This window comes from Microcaecilia unicolor, chromosome 6 (genome assembly GCF_901765095.1).
Source record: "Microcaecilia unicolor chromosome 6, aMicUni1.1, whole genome shotgun sequence".
Classification (NCBI taxonomy): domain Eukaryota; kingdom Metazoa; phylum Chordata; class Amphibia; order Gymnophiona; family Siphonopidae; genus Microcaecilia; species Microcaecilia unicolor.
In genome coordinates this window covers 42,412,044-42,431,971 of record NC_044036.1, presented here as the reverse complement: position 1 = coordinate 42,431,971, position 19,928 = coordinate 42,412,044, and the positions used below count along the sequence as shown (strand labels likewise).

Below are 19,928 nucleotides of genomic sequence, written 5' to 3'. Positions count from 1 at the left end.
ACTAGGCCCAATCTCCCAGTAATTCTTTTAGTATATGTGCTGCTGAAGCAAGCACACCTTCCCATAAATTCAAAAATTAATCATTGTTGGCTCCTTATGCAAGGAGGCCCCATCCAGCCATGTGGGCTGTGATTAACTCGACATTCCTCCATTCAAGCTTGTTCCTGGGCATGAAGGCCCACCCCTGCCATAAGGCCGAGTGGTGGTCCTACACTTGGCCATGTAGGTTTCAAATTTTGGTGCTTTTGATTAATTGGTGCATGAGAGAGTATGCCCTTTGAGGTAACAGCCATAGATCATCATACGTGAATCGAACAGACTTAAAATGAACAGGGCCGCTGAGAGACATAGCCGGGCCCAGGGCAGAACTGAACCACCGCAAGTCACCCCCTAGCACTGCCGCCCTCCCCACTTGCCTTCTGCCCCTCCCCCCCCCCCCCCCCCACACTCACACCACCGCCCCCACACTCGTACCACCGCTCCCCCCAACTCACACCGCTGCTCCCGCCTGCCCCTTTACATTTCTGTCTTTGCCTCCAAGAGGGGGGCCCAAGCCCAGCACCGGCAAGCCACTTCCTGTGTGCCTGCTCCTGTGGTCTGTCCTCTCCTGCGCCTGTCCGTGCCGGGAGTCAAGACCCAGATAATTGCATTAAAGCAATATCGCACTAATGCAATCATCCTGGGTGGCAGGCAGGAGCAGGGGAGGACAGACCCGGAAGCAGGCAGCAAGAAGCAGCTTGCTGGGCCTGGGCCCCCCTTGGAGGCCGGCCCCAGGGTCCTGTGAAATATTTTGGCATACCGTATTTTTCGGACTATAAGACGCACTTTTTTACCCCAAAATTTGGGAGGAAAATGGGGGGGGGTGCGTCTTATAGTCCGAAGGTAGAGATTTGGCTGGCTGGCTGGCTGGCTGGCCAGCTGGCAGGCCGCCCGCCCTCCCTCCCTCCGAGTTCGGGATCACCCTCCCCCCGGCCCTGTCACCACTTCTCCCTACTCACGCGATCTTCCCTGGTGGTCTAGTGACGTAGGGGCAGGAAAGAGCCCCCTCTTTCCTGCCCAGCACGCTGCTCTCCATCCTCCTGTATGCATTGCTGCCTGACGGTCTCGGTGAGATTCAAAATGGCCGCCGAGAATTGAAGTCTCGGCGGCCATTTTGAATCTCACCGAGACCGTCAGGCTGCATACAGGAGGATGGAAAGCAGCGCGCTGGGCAGGAAAGAGGGGGCTCTTTCCTGCCCCGACGTCACTAGACCACCAGGGAAGATCACGTGAGTAAGGGGAGAGGTGACAGGGCCGGGGAGGGGGGAGGAGGTAACCCTGAGGGCGATCCTGAACTTGGAGGGAGGGATTCGGACAAGACGCACTGGAGCACCTAGGTTTTAGAGGAGGGAAAAAGCAAATTTTTTTTTCCTATTTCCCTCCTCTAAAACCTAGGTGCGTCTTATGGTCCAGTGCGTCTTATAGTCCGAAAAATATGGTAGTTTGCAACTGGATAAATTACAGGGAAGTGCGCCCTTCTGTTGCTTTTCAGTCTGTGATGGAAGTTTACTTCTGATTAGCTTGTGTTTTAAGTTGGGTGGCTGTCGGAAGGCCAGTACTGGTGGGGATGGGATCACTGATACAGTGTCCTGGTCCTGTAAAATGCTGACCAACAGGGGTGGGAGCCCTACTGGCATCATTATTGTTCATGTACTGGCCTTCCGACAGCCACCCAACTTAAAATTCAAGCTAATCAGAAGTAAACTTCCATCACAGACTGAAAAGGAACAGAAGGGCACACTTCCCTGTAATTTATCTAGTTGCAAACTATGCCAAAATATTTCACAGGACCCCACAGTCATCCACAAAGTAAAGATATTCAACATAAAGGAATCTTTCACTTACTCATCTTCCAATGTGGTATATATCATTCAGTGTAAAAAATGTAACGAAGGGTGCTATATTGGAGAAACAGGCCAGATGCTTAAGACAAGATTCAATTTATATAGACATCACATGAACAATACTGATGCCAGTGGGGCTCCCACCCCGTTGGTCAGCATTTTACAGGACCAGGACACTATACCAGTGACTTCACAGTGAGAATCCTGAAAGGTAACTTTAAAACCATACAAGAACGTAAGACCTTTGAAGTCAGAATGATTGAATATTTTAACACCCAACAGAAAGGACTTAACAAGGATCTGGGGTTCCTAGCCCATTATAAACCATAAAGCTGTATTTCTCTGTTGATCACCCCACCCCTCACCTATCCACACCCATCCTGTTAGAATATCAATGATATGCTTTGATGTCCCCATGCATACCTCCTACCCACCCCCATCCTCCCACCCTGTCAGACTGTCATAGTAATGCTTGAATGTTTTCACTTATATACACTGTCAGCTAGCACATTTGCTTATTTCCGATCTGACGAAGAAGGGCAACCTTCGAAAACTAATCAAGAAATGTATTAAGTTATGTCCAATAAAAAAAGGTATCATCTTATTTTCATTTCCATGTTTTATTTTGTTTGATTTCTATAGATAACCTTAAATGGAAGCATAATCCACCTAGCGTTAGTAGCATGATACTGCCACTAGGAGTGCTATTTTGAGGAACAATGCTGGCAAGGGCACCAGGGACTGGGGATCGCTCTTCCCGGAAGAGCCCACTGGACCATCAGGTAAATGTCATTTGTCCTTTATCATGGGAGTTAGCAACTGGGCTACAGAGATACCACAGGTTGGTGACTCCTATGGTAAATCAAAGTGTGGTAAAAGCTCTCCTTTTACCGCACCTTGATAATCCCCCCCCCCCCCCCCCCCACACACACACATACACACCCTTACTGTCCGAAAGCATGTACACTAGACGAAATCCAACATGTTTTCTCAAGATTGGTCACTTGAGAGTAAGAACCTTTCTGAACTGTTTTTTAAAGCTTTGCATCTGGAACCCCACTAGCCCTGACCCAATACCTTTTTTTCTCTCAAAACATTACTACTTTTTGCAAGTTTCTGCACCAAAAACAGTCAGAATGGACAAATCTGACCTTTAACTTTTCAGGATCCATCTCCTTTGCTATTTCTTCTTTTCTCATTTCAGCTATTGTTCTGGGTCCTTTTCGTTCCTTGTGAGCACTGAAACCTTGACCAGAGAGTAGGTCCTCAAAATTATCAGCAGTCATTTTCTGCCGTACGTCTAGAAAAATAAATTAAATTTGAAATGCTCATGATCAACTTTAAAGAAACATGAAATACCCAGCACTAATTTTTTAAATTTGAAATGTTTTTCTTCAAGTTTTTGTTTCCTAAGTACATACATTAATCACTGTAACAGTTTTTTAACTGTTATACAACCAAATGTTTTTTAACAGTTTTGGCTTAAGCACCAATTTCAACTATTGTTAAAATGTGACTACTTAAGATTATTTTTTTAATAAACCAAACGTACATGATAATCTTTGTGTTGCACTATCCTAATACACTTGTCACTAATTTTCAGGAGCTATAAACTCTTTCCATCAGGGCAGTGCTCAAATATACAAGTAAATTGCAGGGAATTTCCTGGGGAAAAATATTTGCGTTTTTCTCTTTTACCCCCACCCCATTTACAAAGCCATGCTAACAGCTGTCAGTGCGCTAATGCCAACACAGCTCATTCACTTTGGATGGGCTATGTGGCTTTCTAAACGGGGGGGGGGGGGTAGTTTTCTTTGTTTTATATTTTCTTTCCTTATTTTGTTTTCTTTTCATGTAAATAAATATCAATTGACGGGATAACTTTATAAGTGTGGGCAGGCATGCACGACAGGGCTTCAGCAAATTTTCAGAACCACAGCTTGCTTGTACTTGTGCTATGAAAATTACCCAGGGAATTTATGCACTTACCCGCTCTCTGCCATGCATACATTTTCAGGGTTAATTTGTGCATGTATGGCTGAATTTTCAAAAGTATGTGTGTAATACAGAATCCCAGCCCATATCCTATCCCCGGGGATACCTCTGATCAGTCCAGGGACAGTTGTGCATAACATTAAGCACATGTTGGAAATAATTTTATAGAAAGATCAGCCACAGGATGTGGAAGAACACTGTATCCCTATGACCGTAGTGTACACAAGAACGAAAAGTAGGGTGGGTTGGCTCTTCCCCCTAACATGTAGGCGCAGTCCGAAAGTTATTTTTACAGACTTTTCTTTCTGGAAGACCATTGCTTTTGCAACATTTCCTGTTTTTTTGCACCTGAATTTGATGCACAACATGTAAATAGTATACACCGTATAGTCAGACTCCTGAGACAGGCGCTGTTTCGAGGCTTTTGGTGTAATTTCAATAAATCCATGTGTAGAAGTACTTTGACATCTCCCTTGTGGTTTTTTTGGAACAGCCAACCCACCCTATTTTTTGTTCTTGTGGAGATAATTTTATAACAGAACATCTCTGTAACATTTTCAAAAAGGGCCTGTTTTATAAAAGCAACATAGGTACCTGTGTGCCTTTATAATGTAAGCTTTCAGAGCCCTGGAGCTGGGGAGACTTGAGGATGGCCCGGGAGCTAGGAGGGAGGGGTGGCCGCTCTGGAGCTCAGATGGAGGGGTGGCCGGCCCTGGAACTAGGGTGGGGGCGGGGCTAGGATGGGGCCCCATCAGATTGGTCTGCATAGGGCCCCACACTAAGACCGGCCCTGACGCCACCTGCCCTGCTTCCACTCGTGGTGCGAATGCTCGGTTTTCATGAAGTTGAGCATGCTTGAAGCCTCACACATCCTCAATTTCATTTTAAAACCCAGCATGCACGCGGGGGGGGGGGGGGGGGGGGGGGACAGGGCAGCAGTGCAGTGGTGAACAGCGCTGAAGGAAAGCTTCTTCTGGTGGGGCTTGGGGACCCCCTCCAGCCAAACCAGCAGACTTTGGAGGGTCCAAATCTAATTTGGGGGGCCCACACCTCCAAGGCCCCCCATGGCTGCGCCACTGCATAGGACACTGTTATTGAGATCCAGCTAGCTTTATGAGGACAATTTTAAAAATTGACCCCAATCACAAGGGAAGAGGACTAGGCCCCAGCAATGGGGCTGGGCAAAGATGGCGCTCATATGTATAGAGGGCAATTTTATAACAGGGTGCCTAGGCTAAGATGCCAACTAGGTGCCTATTTAAGCACTATTTTATAAAGACATATAAATATCTATGTGTCATTCTAAAATGATCTTTCCATGATAGGGGTATTATCATGACAACATCAGCCTTCTGGTCACCCCTTTACCCAAGCCTGGCATATGGCCTTTTTCATAGGTTAAAGTTTTTAATTGCCCTAGTCATAATTTACATATGTAAAAACTGTCATGTACATGTGCATACTGAACAAACATTGAAAACCCAATTTTCCAAAGCCGGGACTTACAAGTGTAAATCTGCAATACATGCACAGGGCAAGGGTTTGGATGGGACTAGGGTAGAACCAAAAAATACACTTGTATCCCTCATGTCAGAAGGGGAAAACACATCTATGATCAGTGAGATCAACTTTGGAATTTACCACTGCTCCCAAGTACATATAGGTTTTGTAAAATTGCTTGATTTGGGCAGTGTTCTACAGGAGGGACTAGGATGTTACGTTCCTCACCTGATTCCAGGCCTGCGCGTCTGATTCGCCGGTGAGGTGCGGTCCGGCAGAGCTAGCCGGCTTTTTGATGTTTCTCCAGGATGGATCGGTTTCAGTTTCTCAAGTCTGGCAACCGTCATCCGGCTTAGAGCACAGGCAGCGGCCATCTTGGCTAGCTCAGGAGGGGGCGGCCATCTTGTATAAACGAGATCAGGAAGGAACTCCATATTTGGTCTTGGAAGGATCCCCTATGGGGGCAGCCATGTTGGCTTCACCTGAGTGTGGTTTGCTCAGATTTCCTTACTATTTAAAGCACTGCCTCCAGGCCTTCATTGCTTCGGCCTCATTTGTTCTGAGGAGTTGCTGTTGGAGTGCTGTTCATTGACTGCCTTCTGTTCCTGTTTTTCCTGTGTACCAGACCTTGGCCAGTTATCTCGGATTTCGCTTGTTTGCTGCCTGCCTTGACTCTGGACTGTTTTGACTATTTCTTTGCCTGTTGGAGTACTGGTTCTGGACAGTGTCTGTTTTCCTGCTATCCTGGTCAGCGGCTCTGCAACCCCGGCGGTTCCTGAAGTCATGGTGGCCGCCTGCAGCTGGGGGCTCAACTCCCGGTGAACGGTGGTCGCTTCCCAGTTGAAGCTAGGGGTTGTCTGGCTGCCTGACCGAGTGCGGTGTCACTCTATCTCTGCCGTGCTCAGTCGGGGCACAGGGGCTCACTACTACCTGGTCATAACATAGGAGAGGTCACCCCTTTAATCCCCCACTGTTTGTTTATTCCCCAAAATTGATAGTGCTGAGTGATTGTGGCCTCTGTACTCAGTTGGGACCATTCAGATGTGTAGATTTCCAAAATGGAACACACAAGCATCTGTGTGTCGGCACTTGCATGTCTAGGTTCTGAAATACCAACTTACATGTTTATGCTGCTGAGTTGCCTCCATTGATGTTTTAGATGTTGACAGTTGTAAAATGGTTGCTCTTGGCACGTAACTTTGCTATACACACACAATCCTGCATGTATTTTAGAAAAGACTTAACATCAGCAGATCCTTTTCTAAAATATTACTGGAATTTGACACATAATGATCTGGACATTTCAATTCCTATGTTCTATCTAAAATAGGGTTGTTTACACTTTAATTTATTTTAATTTATGATGTAAACTACTTACTGTACGACTCTTTTTGCTGAGCCGTATATAAAATAAACTTGACACTTGATTAAAAACATAGAAGTAGATTAGCTATCACTTTTGAATGAATTATACCAGAAAAATATAAGAACTTTGTCTAAATCAGTGCTGTCCGATTCAGTCAAAAGTTTTCAATGATATGATTCGATTTTCTTTTAAAATTTCGGTTTTTCGATTCAATTTGATTTGATTTAACTAGATTGAAATAGTGAGGCCCACATGCAAATATTATAACATAAAGGGTAAAAAAAAAAAAAACAGGCAGCAGCAATTGAACAAAGGCAAACTTTAATGTGAGCACGCCATGCTGTGTTACATCATGTGAAAAGTGAAGTTTGGTCAAGTCCTACATCCTCCAGTTTTTATTAAGAAAATATCATTTTGTCCACTTTCAGGCTTATTTTCGAAAGAGAAGGGCGCCCATCTTCCGACACAAATCGGGAGATGGGCGTCCTTCTCTCAGGGTCACCCAAATCGGCATAATCAAAAGCCAATTTTGGGCACCCTCAACTGCTTTCCATCGCAGGGACGACTAAAGTTCACTGGGGCGTGTTGGCACCATAGCGAAGGCGAGACTGGGGCATGCTTAAGAGATGGGTGCCCTCGGCTGATAATGAAAAAAAGAAGGGCGTCCCTGAGGAGCACTTGGTCCATTTTTTCTTGTGCCCAAGCCTCAGAAAGGTGCCCAAACTTATCAGATGACCACCGGAGGGAATTGGGGATGACCTCCCCTTACTCTCCCAGTGGTCACCAACCCCCTCCCACCCTAAAAAAAAACTTACAATTTTTTTTTTGCCAGCCTCAGATATCATGCCCAGCTCCAGGACAGTGCATGCAGGTCCCTGGAGCAGTTTTAGTGGGTGCAATGCACTTCAGGCAGGCGAACCCAGGCCCATCCCCTCCCCTACCTGTTACACTTGTGGTGGTAAATGTGAGTCCTCAAAAACCCACCCGAAACCCACTGTACCCACATGTAGGTGCCCCCTTCACCCCTTAGGGCTATGGTAGTGGTGTACAGTTGTGGGGAGTGGGTTTTGGGGGGGCTCAGCACCCAAGGTAAGGGAGCTATGCACCTGGGAACAATTTGTGAAGTCCACTGCAGTGCCCTCTAGGGTGCCCGGTTGGTATCCTGGCATGTCAGGGGGACCAGTGCACTATGAATTCTGGCTTCTCCCATGACCAAAGGGCTTGGATTTGGTTGTTTTTGAGATGGGCGTCCTCGGTTTCCATTATGGCTGAAAAACGGGGACGACCATCTCTAAGGTCGACCATCTCAACATTTAGGTCGACCATCTCTAATGTCGACCTAAATGTTGAGATTTGGGCGTCGCCGACCATATTATTGAAACGAAAGATGGATGCCCATCTTGTTTCAATAATATGGGTTTCCCTGCGAGGACGCTCTCATGAAACTTGGGCGCCCCGTTCGATTATGCCCCTCTTTGGCTAGCTTCAGACAACTCAGTCTTCCAGCTATAGTTTGTCCAGCAGCAGAAACACGTTCAGAAACAGAATAATCCATTTGTTATCTAAAAGGTAAACTGCTACAAAACAGATAAAGATGGGATTCCATGTGCATCCCACCTACTCTAATGCAACTTCCTGTTTTCCACAGAAGTGGGATGCGCTTGAGGAGAGGCCCCGATGCTGGCAGAAGGTTGACTACATGAATCGCCAGTGCTGGAGGGAGAACACTTTAGGACAGTGAAAATGACCACGCAGACGGGAGAGAGCGGCGAAAGATGTAAGACTCGGGGGGGGGGGGGGGGAAGAAAGGAGAAAGAGCTGCCCAAGGAGGTTTAATAGACTGCTGTGAAAGTGAGCCTATCTAGTCCACTGTAAGCAAAGGAGCCAATTTGGTTGATCTGTTTCCACTCCCCTGCACTGCCGTCATTGCCTTCACTCAGAACAAAGCAAGCACTGCTATGGTAAGCGGTAGCGGCTTAGGTAACAGCAGGAGAGAGGGAAGCAGTGGCTTGGGTGACAGCAGGTGGGTGGGAGGGAGGTGGGTAAATCCCGAATTGAGACTCCTGATTTTTTTACAAAACAAATTAATTTGAATTGATTCGTCCACAACGAATCGATAAATTGATTCAAATCGTGAATTGGACAGTACTAGTCTAAATATAACTTACCGGTATTAGCTGTGCTTTTTCCACGGTCATTTTGACCACTGTTCATGGCAGAGAAGCTCACATTGTAATTGGGTTTGTTCTGGGGTGAAGAATGGGGGATATTCTGTTGAGTTTTTGACTGTGGTTGTTGCCAGGTATAACCAGTACCCTGTTGCCAAGGTGACTTTTGTGGGGAACCCATAGGGGGGAAAGCTCCACCCATTCCTGTTGGTGTAGTAGGCTTACTGGCAAATGAAGATCCACCTGTTATACAAAGGGATATAGGCCATTTTAGAAACATATCCCTATGAAAACAGCACCATTTACACATACATATCGCATACACATGTATTGCATACACTGATTCAAAAAACTGTTATGTACATGTGGCGATCCACACAACACAGAGATTTCAAGGAGACATGGTTTGGGAGGGGCTAAAATTTAAATGGGTATTCCCCATTTTACAATAGGAATACATGTGTATGGGGGTATGATAACGTGATTGACAGACAGGCATGTCAACCTCACAGGCAGGGTTCAGTATAAAGTCAAAAGAAAACTTTATTGGTTGAAAAGAATTAAAGCAAGAGAGTCTGCTCTTCTCACAGGCACACTTTCTCCTTGGTAACAATCATAGTTACCCCCTTTACTCTTAACACTTCCTAGCTTCTTCAATATAGTTCCAGTTACTCATAAATCCAGGCCTGGTTCCAACTAGAACTCTCAGGACCAGGATCTTCACAGATAAATATAGACATTCTTTTACCTTTTGCAGTCTTCAGTTCCTCTTTCATGCACTGCCCTGGGCTTCTACAGGGTACAAACCTCTGAGCTAGGGCAACTCTCCACTTCCATGGGACTCTCCCCCACAGATACTGCAGCCCAGCCAAACTTTAGGGAAGTTTCCTTGCCTTGGAGCTTCCCTCCAGGAGATCTTCTCTCTCTCAGACCTCTTGCCTCAGGGCCGATCTCTTCAGGGCATTTAACCACCTCCCGGCCTGAGCCCCATCCCTCTGACATGGCAGGTTTAGTGCCACCTGCCATAAGGTGGCTAACCTGCAACCTCTGTGTGAGACTGTTCTTACAGACACCTGCCACTAAACTACTCACTTCCTCACATTGGGAAAAACATCCATGTTGGGCTTTAAATTATTATTATTATTTATTACATTTGTACCCCGCGCTTTCCCACACATGGCAGGCTCAATGCGCCTTACATAGTAACAATAATTCAAAGGCACACATAGGTCATTAAAAAGTGCTTGTTTTTACCAGAGCTTTTTACAAAGGATTAAGAAAGTCATTCTTAATCCCCCATTGTTTATTTCCACCTTGAAAATGAAATCAAGTTAAAACTGTGGCCTGAGTACATAATTAGGATAAATATGATTGAGGACTACAAAATCCTGAGTGGTGTAGAATGAGTAGAAGTAAATCGATTTTTTACTCATTCCAAAAGTACAAAGACTAGGGGATACTCAAGGACGTTACATGGAAATACTTTTAAACAAATAGGAAGAAATATTTTTTCACTCAATGAATAGTTCAGCTCTGGAACTCTTTGCCGGAGGATGTGGTAATAGCGGTTAGTGTATCTGGGTTTAAAAAAGGTTTGGACAAATTCCTGGAGGAAAAGTCCATAGTCTACTATTGAGACAGACATGGGAAGCAACTGCTTGCCCTGGGATTTGTAGTATGGAATGTTGCCACGATTTTGGTTTCTGCCAAGTACTTGTGACCTGGCTTGGCTACTGTTTGGAAAACAGGATACTGGGCAAGATGGACCATTGGTCTGACCCAGTATGGCTACTCTTATGTTCTTATTAGCAGACCTTACAGTACACATGTACATTTGTGAAATGGGACAGATGTAAATGGAAGTGGCACCACTTCACTTACATGTGAAAGTTGTTGGGTTTGTGTCATTCATGTTTTCAGTGTGTATATCTGTAAATGGCTGGTCCTTGGCAAATATATGTGCACTCCTGCAAGTATTTTAGAAAAGATTCTGAGCTGGCTGATCCTTTTCTAAAATAACACTGGTATTGAGCAGGTCCCAACTTGGACACCTCAATTCTAATCTCTATAGTCTATGTGAAATGGAGCTCAAAACAAAACTTGTTACAAAAAACAAGGTGTGAGCAAAATCTAAATAAATAAAGATACAGTCAAATGTCTCACTCCATACAAATTTTGTTGATCGTATTAATCTCTTGCTGATGCTGAACTGTCTTTGTATAACAACCATAGGGTGCATAGGGAGAGGAATGACCAACAGAAAAATGGAGGTAGGGGTCCCTTTACTGAGTTGTGCTAAAAAGTGGCTGGTGCTGCTGTCAGCACACGGGTTTCCCGTGCGCTTTGGCCACTTTTAGCGTGGCAGTAAAATGACCGCATTTGGAGTTTTTTTTAATGGCCACGTGTTAATTTCCCTGTTAGTGCGTGGCCATTACCACTGGAAGCCCTTACCACCATCTATTTAGGAGGCAGTAAGGGCTCCCGTTCTACTCCCGTGATAATCAGGTAGAATGCAGTGATGTACCTGCGCTACCTGATTAGCGAGGGCATGCCTACTCTCTGCCCCCAAACACGCCTCCCGCAGCAAAAAAAATAAAAAATATTTTTAACTGCAGGAATTTGATATCCAAACTACCATGGGAAGCTTCAGTGCATTCCACGGTAGTGCCATTTTTTCCATATGGTAAGCTCACATTAGGCCTACCGCGTCTTAGTAAAAGGGCCCCTTAGAGTACTTTGTACAATTCTGGAGACTGCACCTTCAAAAAGATATAAACAGGATGGAGTTGGGCCATAGACCGGCTCCTAACATTGTCACTGGTCTTTATCATAAAGTGTATGGGGACAGACTTAAAGATTTCAATATGTATATTTTGGAAGAAAGGCAGGGGAGAGGAGATATGATAGAGACATTTAAAAAGCTCCATAGCATAAATGCAGAGGAGGCGAGTCTCCTTCATTGAAAGGAAGCTCAGGAATGAAGGGGTATAAGGTGAAAGGGACAGACTCAGGAGTACACTAAGGAAATACTTCTTTGTGGAAAAGGTAGTGAATTTGTGGAATGGCTTCCCAGTGGAGGTGGTGGAAATGAAGGCTATATCTGAATTTAAGAAAGTTTAGGACAAGTACATAGGATCTTTATAGGAGAGGAAGAGATATGGATGGGCAGACTGGATAGGTCACGTGGTCTTTGTCTGCCTTCATTTTTCATATTCCTATCTTTCACGCTTAAAATAACTTTGAAAGCATAGGATTACAGAGTTGGCCAATCATGACTATACAATATCCTTATCTATGATTGCCAACAAATCATCATTCATTAAACATTTAGTTGTTCCAGTAGTAAAGTGACTACAACTGGGTTACTATAATAAGGCTCTGTTAGCTTGTGTTTTACATTTTTCTCCCGTTATTTCTATTATATTTTCTTATGTTCCAGGCTTCCATAGTCATAACTGCTCATCCTGAAGAAACATTCAGGTCAATATTTATAGGCACTTATCTGGATAGTGGCAGCTGTTATCTTTCTCTGGATTTTCAGTAGCATTATCCCCTTTCTATATATAGCGCTCAAAATTGCACAAGCAAATTTGGGTGTGCACCCAAACTGTGTGTACAATTTAATTGCTTAATAAGCAAGTTAGCGCCAATAATTGAGCGCTAACAATTGATTATTGGTGCTAATTGGCAATAATTGGAAGTTACACACACATCTTTATAGTCGCTATTCTATAAACATGTGCATGTAAATTTTTCTGTGTGGATCCAAAAAGTATCATGACCATGGGAGGGGCTGGGCATTTCTAGGATTTGAGCACAGTGTTATAGAATTTGGAGGATCTGCACCTAACTTAGGAGCAGGGATTTACATCAGGGTTCTGCTGGTGTGAATCCATCTCCTGAATTCTATAACACCGAGAATTTTTTATTTTGGCTCTCAAATTTGGGCACCATTTACAGAATTGAGTCTAAAATGGATAATGCTGGGAAGAGCAAAGGTGAAGTGTGGGCTTCCACAAAAATATATATGACCATGCTTGTCAATCTTTTTCTGGCCATGACTCTATGATAACAGTCGTCTAAAACTCTGTGACCCCCGGAGGTGCAGAATAATGATGTACCTATGGAGAGCCCGCCCAGGCCATGATCCCAAATATGGAAAACTCTGCTACATTGAGAGCAGAGATATTCATTGCACTATTGCTGTCCTAAAATTATCTGGATAGCTATATGATCAGTGAACTGAATATCACCACTATTCATATAGCAGCAGCACTTGTCACTCAACATAGATATATTCAGCACTTCCCACTGTCCAGATAGCTATACTGAATATAAAATGCATAGGTTAAGCTTTATGGCCTGGAATTAGTAAATGACACCCAAATTTAGGCACCAGAAATAATCAGCTTGGAGCGCTATTCTATAAACAGAGTTTGGGTCTCTTTACAGAATAGCATTTAGAGCCCATTCCCACGCCCAAATTCGGGTGCCGGTATTTACGCCAGCTGAAACCTGGTGTAAATGCTGGCACCCAACTCTTGGGATTTGGACCCAGGAATGGAAGTATTCTATAACTCCATGGATTCATTTTTGGAATGCCCCCTTTAGAGTTGTGCATTAGGGGATGTAGGCACGGGGTTATAGAATAACACACAGGAAGATGTGCACTATAAATCTAATTAATGCCAATTAACTGCAATAATTGATTGTTAACATGAACTTATTGCTAGTTAGTGGCTTTGATCCACATGCAAACATCAACACCCAGATTTGGATAGAATCCAGAATTCAGGGGTATGGCCTTAATATTTTTTAAAAATGCTAACCATGATGTTTAAATATTAGGATGATAGTTATCATCTATTGGCAGATGCACATTTTAAATTTTATCAGACAAATTATTTTAAATTTAACCTGTTAAATTTGTACCAAGAGAGCCAAGGTCAGCAAAAGGATCCAGATTTTGAGGTTTGGATTGATGAGTTGGAGTGTTGTGTAAAGATCCAGTAGGACTAGTTGAAGCAGACCTACTCCCTACACCACCTAGAAAGAGAAAGGGAGATGGAGATTAACATTCACCTTTGCACAGATTATGATCACTACCACTGTTAAAGGCCTGAATTAGGCATTACATGTGTTATAGACAAACTATTTAAAAAAACCCTCAATGCAAAAGCAGCATAAGAAACATCTAAATACTGTGAACATTTTCTTTAATAAAAGAATTAAGCAATAGCTGTTCTTTGTCTGATATTTTATAGAATCTTACTGCAAGAGCCTATTTCAACGAATTTTCTTTAGAATGGGGGGAAAAGCATCAAGTGGGTAAACTCCATTCAGCCATAAAGTCAAAACTGTATCATACACAACTGTATAACTATATCATTTACATACTTGCTTCATATTCACCCCGCATCTCACAAGTTTTCAGACATGCACAGCACCACACAAAAGATATCAAGGAGGAACTGACACCACACATTAAAAATAGAAAAAAGGAAAAATTTTATTACAGAAAACAAATTAAATCATATCTTCAACCTATTCCTCAAAGGTTGACAAAAAGATGGTGATAGCACGGGTATGGGTTTTTTCCTCGTCTCCTTTCCTTGCCTCCTTGAGTTAGTTCAAGAAGACAGGCATCCACCTTACTGCCACTCCCACAGGCATCAGATTAGTATATTTCTATTTTTCTGGAAAAGAAAAGAAACCATATATAAGCAAGTGCTCCTTAATCCCTAACAAGGAAGGAAGTTACTAAGGTGCGTTACTAGTTGGCATTTTACCACACCTTAGTCTACTGCTGAGTCACCAGCCAGCTATATCTCAGGTGGGTTAGTAAGCTAGTGGTATCTTTCCTGGAATAGAACAGCTTGAGATATTCACCATAAGCTGCTTTGTTCGATTTATATAATAATGAGGTGTTCTGCTTCCATTTTCACACTTTGCAATTAGTATGCTTAAACTGATGTGCATTATGGTAATATATCAAGATTGTCTTTCTTGATGATAATAGTCACTTGTTTGTTTACATGTCTTCAATAATAATTACAAAAAAGAAAAGAAAAAGCTGCTGATAGAGTAACATGGAGGGGCATAATTGAAAGGGACGTCCAAGTTTTCAAGAGGACGTCCTCGCAGAACGTCCCCAACCAGGGGCAGGGAAACCTGTATTTTCGAAACAAGATGGACGTCCATCTTTTGTTTCGATAATACGGTCAGGAGCGTCCAAATCCTTAAATTTGGTCGTCCCTAGATTTGGTCGTCCCTAGACTTGGTCGTTTCTGATTTTCGGCGATAACGGAAACCAAGGACGTCCATCTCAGAAACGACCAAATATAAGCTATTTGGTTTTGCGAGGAGCCAGCATTTGTAGTGGACTGGTCCCCCTGACATGCCAGGACACCAACCAGACACCCTAGGGGGCACTGCAGTGGACTTCATAAATTGTTCCCAGGTACATAGCTCCCTTACCTTGTGTGCTGAGCCCCCCAACCCCCCCCCAAACCCACTACCCACAACTGTACACCAGTACCATAGCCCTTACAGGTGAAGGGGGGAACCTAGATGTTCCTCCACAAACATAACAGGTAGGGGGGGGGGGCTGGGTCTGCCTGCCTGAAGTGCACTGCACCCTCTAAAACTGCTCCACGGACCTGCATACTGCTGTGATGGACCTGAGTATGACATCTGAGGCTGGCATAGAGGCTGGCACAAAATATTTTTAAAGATTTTTTTGAGGGTGGGAGGGGGTTAGTGACCACTGGGGGAGTAACGGGAGGTCATCCCCGATTCCCTCCAGTGGTCATCTGGTCAGTTCGGGCACCATTTTGTGGCTTGGTCGTAAGAAAAACACAACCAGGTAAAGTCGTCCAAGTGTTCGTCAGGGACATCCTTGAATTTCCATTATGGGTCGAGGACGTCCAAGTAGGCACGCCCAAGTCCTGCCTTCACTACGCCTCCAACATGCCCCCGTGAACTTTGGCCATCCCTGCAACGGAAAGCAGTTGGGGACGTCCAAAATCGGCTTTCGATTATACCGATTTGGACGACCCTGTGAGAAGGACACCCATCTTCCAATTTGTGTCGAAAGATGGGTATCCTTCTCTTTCGAAAATAAGCCTGATAGTAACACAATAGATGATGGCAGATAAGGGGCAGCTTGACACAGCAGTTCTGCCTAGTTGAGTTTCTTCGACTTAGGGCAGATGAGCATATAAATTTCTATATGCAATTCAACATCAACCCCTTCCTTCCTATCGTTTCTTTTACATTCTGCCAAGTTAGTCAGTTCCAACAGGAAAAATTTACGGCAGCCCTGGATTTCTAAAAAGGTAATAGAAATAGATATGAATTTAATATATTAAGGGGCTCATTTTTGAAACAGAAAAACATCCAAAAAAATGGCACAAAATGGCAGATGGACATTTTTTTTTTTTTTTTTTTTGCAAAAACATCCAAATCACTATTTTTGAGAAGATGTTTTTCTATGCAGTTTGTCTAAATCTCAAGGGAGCATGTTGGAAGCATGTTTTGGAGGGGATTAGGACGGACTTACAGTTTGGATGTTTTTCTTTGATAATGGGACATTGTGAAAATATTCAAGGCAAAACTAGAAAGTTTTTAGCCAGACCTATTTCAATAACGAGTAAGTGCCAAAAAGGTGTCCAAATTTGACCAGTTGACCACTGGAGGGATAAAGGCATGACCCCCCAATCCCCCAGTGGTTATTGACCTCCTCTCACCCCAAGAAGTGAACGTGACAGTACATTCCAGGCTCTATGACAGTTGCAGATATAATGGCCATTCCTCTTACAGCAGCAGGTACAGGTAGGTGCCTTGCTGGAATAACCTAGTGGTTGGTGCAGTGGAGTGTCGAGAAGGGGACCCAGACCTATGACCCACTCGATCTGGCACACTTGTGGTGGAAAATGTGAGCTGTCCAAAACCACAAAATATCTACTGAAACCACATATAGGAGATACCTGCAGACATAAGGGCTATTATAGTGGTGTACAGTTGGGTACAGTATATTTTTTTGCTATTCCTAAAGACCTCACCATACAATATAAGGGGGTCATCATGTGATGTGTACCTGGGACCTTTTGTGTGGCATTCATTGCAGTGCCCTGTAGGCAGCTCCACTGCTCTGTTGGGATGTCTGTGTGGCCAGTCTAGTAAGGCTGCTGCCCCCAGACACCCCAGTGGCTTGTTTTTGTGCTTTTTTTCCCTTGGCCTTTTTTTTTTTTTTTTTTTTTAAATGGCCCTTAAAGAAAGACGCACTGAGCGCAAAAACATCTAAACTATGGTGATTTTCAAAGCAAAAAGATAGATGTTTTTCTGGTTCGAAAATGAGCATGTTTGGCACTGGAGTTTTGGATGTTTTTTGCAAAATGACTAAGATCAGATTTGGATGTAAATGCCCCTCCACATCTTTTTAATTTACACACAAAAAATCAAGTTAGGAAGTTACTCATGGCTCTGCCAGTCTGTTCTTCCCTCTCACTCTCTCCAGCTGGTCCACGCCATACTTTCTCTCCTTTCCATTCTCTCAACATTTCCCTAATCTTGTCTTCCTCCTGCTCATCCTTATTCTCGTTTCCCCTCCTTGCTACCTCTGCATTTTTTTTATTCTTCTCCTGCACAAACATGGCTTGATTTTTTTTCATGTTTGGAGTAGAAGGTTAAATAGCTTTTTGCCTGTTCCACATCCTACTTTCCCTTAGCCTGCTTTTCCCCTCAGTTCCCCTTGACCCAGCTTTCTGTTTCTCCCCACTCCCTAGCAGATTCCAATGCGCCACTCCCTAGCCAGCAATCCTTCCATGCAGGTTTGGCTCACCCATCCCTTCACAGCTCCCTTCTTCTCATTCTACTCTGCAGGTGAGTCTTCCTTTCATTGGCAGATTTAACTTATCTCTCAGTTTGACTCCTCATCCCCCATATGTTTGAATCAGTTCCCTGATCCCAGGCACATCCCTGTTTCATAAATGCCAAATCTCCTTCATTCAGCAGGACACTCCCACTTTTGCAGGTCATCTTCTACAATCCCACTGAGAAAGCGCAACTACCACTCTGTAAGTCTGCTCTACAGCAGCAGACTCCCCTTCTGAGACAAGTTAAAACCATCTCATGCTGCTGCTGGACCAGTCTTGTGGTAACAGCTGTGAGATTTTGCACCTCTCATTGCAAGACCAGTCCTGCAGCAGCAAGAGTTTACAATACAATGCATTTCTTGTATTCCACATTTTCCAAATTACATGGTTCAATGAGGAGAATACAAAATTATTCAATAACTGAGATATCACAAAAAAAATAAAGTTAACATATTGGTCTAAATCTTCAGAAATTTAGTAAATAAAAATTTCATCAATTTCTATGAAAATTCAAGTATTTATCCTTTATCTTTAATAATTATCATACTTAATATTTACTGAAAGAGAGTTCCATATGTTGGCTGCTTGATTTGTAAAACAATGAGGAGAAAATCCATTTATATTTTAACTCTTTGCAGGAGGAATGTTATCAAGGTTCGATAAAAGGTGTGCTTTTACCATGGTGAATGAACAGCTCTTTATATGAACCACCTTGCAAGCAGATTATTACAGCAGTCTGGGAGCATCAGGCCTCAAAACCATGGCATACTCTCGTGCCACCTTAAAGGCTGTCCCTCTCATCCTCGGATCCTCATCCCAAACCCCTCAATCACAAGTCATATCCCTATGATCATCCTCCTAACCCCCCAATCACAAGTGCCAGCTCCCCTGATCCTCACCTCAACCTTGTGATCACAAATCCTACCTTGCCAATCATCCCCTTAACTCCCCCAATCACAATTCTTACCCCCTGATCCTGATCCTCACCTCAAGACCTGAACACAAGCCCCAGCCCCCAACCCCCCCCCCCTCCCCGACCCCTGTGGGTCTACCATCAAACTAATTGGAGATCACTCCTGCCTGCAAATCTACTATGCCATCAGGGACTTGGCAGTAGGCCCACTGGGGTTATGAGGGGCTTTTGGGGCTGGGGCTTGTGTCAGGAGCTTGGGGTGAGGATCATGGGATAGAAGTTGTGATCAGGGAGTTAGGAGAATGATTGCAAAGGGTAGAACTTGTGATTGGAGGGGTTGGTGTGAGGATTGAAGAGGCTGGCCCTTGTAATTGGGGGTTAGGGTGTGGATCAGGGGGGCTGGTACCTGTAAACAGGGGATTAGGGGGATGATCATGGGGGTAGGATTTATGATAGAGGGTGGGGTGTATTAATAATCTAAAGTCCTGGACTACCAGACATATGGTAATGCTCAATGCCGATAAAACTAAGATTGTCTGGTTTACTAATACTATACCTACAGATGCAGCTGAGATTACTTTAGATTCATCTCAGCCAATACCGGTGGCAAAAGTATCTCGGGTTCTGGGGGGTCTTTGATGACTCTCATTTGAACCTCAAAAAAGCAATTTGACAATAAAAGTGTTCTTTAAACTAAGACAATTTAGGACTATTCGAGCCTTTTTTGATACTAAACATTTTTCTGTAGTGGTTCAATCTTACATTTTAGCGCAGCTGGACTATTGTAACTCAGCGTATGTTGGCCTTCATAATAAATAACTTAACAGATTGCAGCTTTTACAGAATACAGCTGCCAACATGATCTTTTATCGTAGTAAGTTCGATAGGGTTACCCCACTGTTGTTAGATCTACACTGGTTGCAGGTAAATGCCAGGTTTATTTTTAAAGTATCCTATCTTGTTTTTAAATCATTACATGGTTTGACATTGGGATTGGGTGGCAGAGCCGGAGGCGGGGATAGTGCTGGGCAGACTTATATGGTCTGTGCCAGAGCCGGTGGTGGGAGGCGGGGCTGGTGGTTGGGAGGCGGGGATAGTGCTGGGCAGACTTACACGGTCTGTGCCCTGAAAAGGACAGGTACAAATCAAGGTAAGGTAAACACAAAAAGTAGCACATATGAGTTTATCTTGTAGGGCAGACTGGATGGACCATGCAGGTCTTTTTCT

At 43.9% G+C, this 19,928-nt stretch overlaps 1 protein-coding gene across 1 annotated transcript in view; it reads right to left on the bottom strand.

Annotated features, from left to right (window-relative positions):
- Positions 1-19,928, bottom strand: part of DNAJC6 (DnaJ heat shock protein family (Hsp40) member C6) — a 131,881-nt gene that overhangs the window by 17,092 nt on the left and 94,861 nt on the right. The window contains exons 17-19 of the mRNA XM_030206603.1: positions 13,845-13,958; positions 8,913-9,155; positions 3,035-3,183 (exon numbers count right to left, since the gene is read on the bottom strand). Coding sequence (XP_030062463.1) covers positions 3,035-3,183; positions 8,913-9,155; positions 13,845-13,958 — 506 coding nt within the window. The remainder of the gene's footprint in view (positions 1-3,034; positions 3,184-8,912; positions 9,156-13,844; positions 13,959-19,928) is intronic.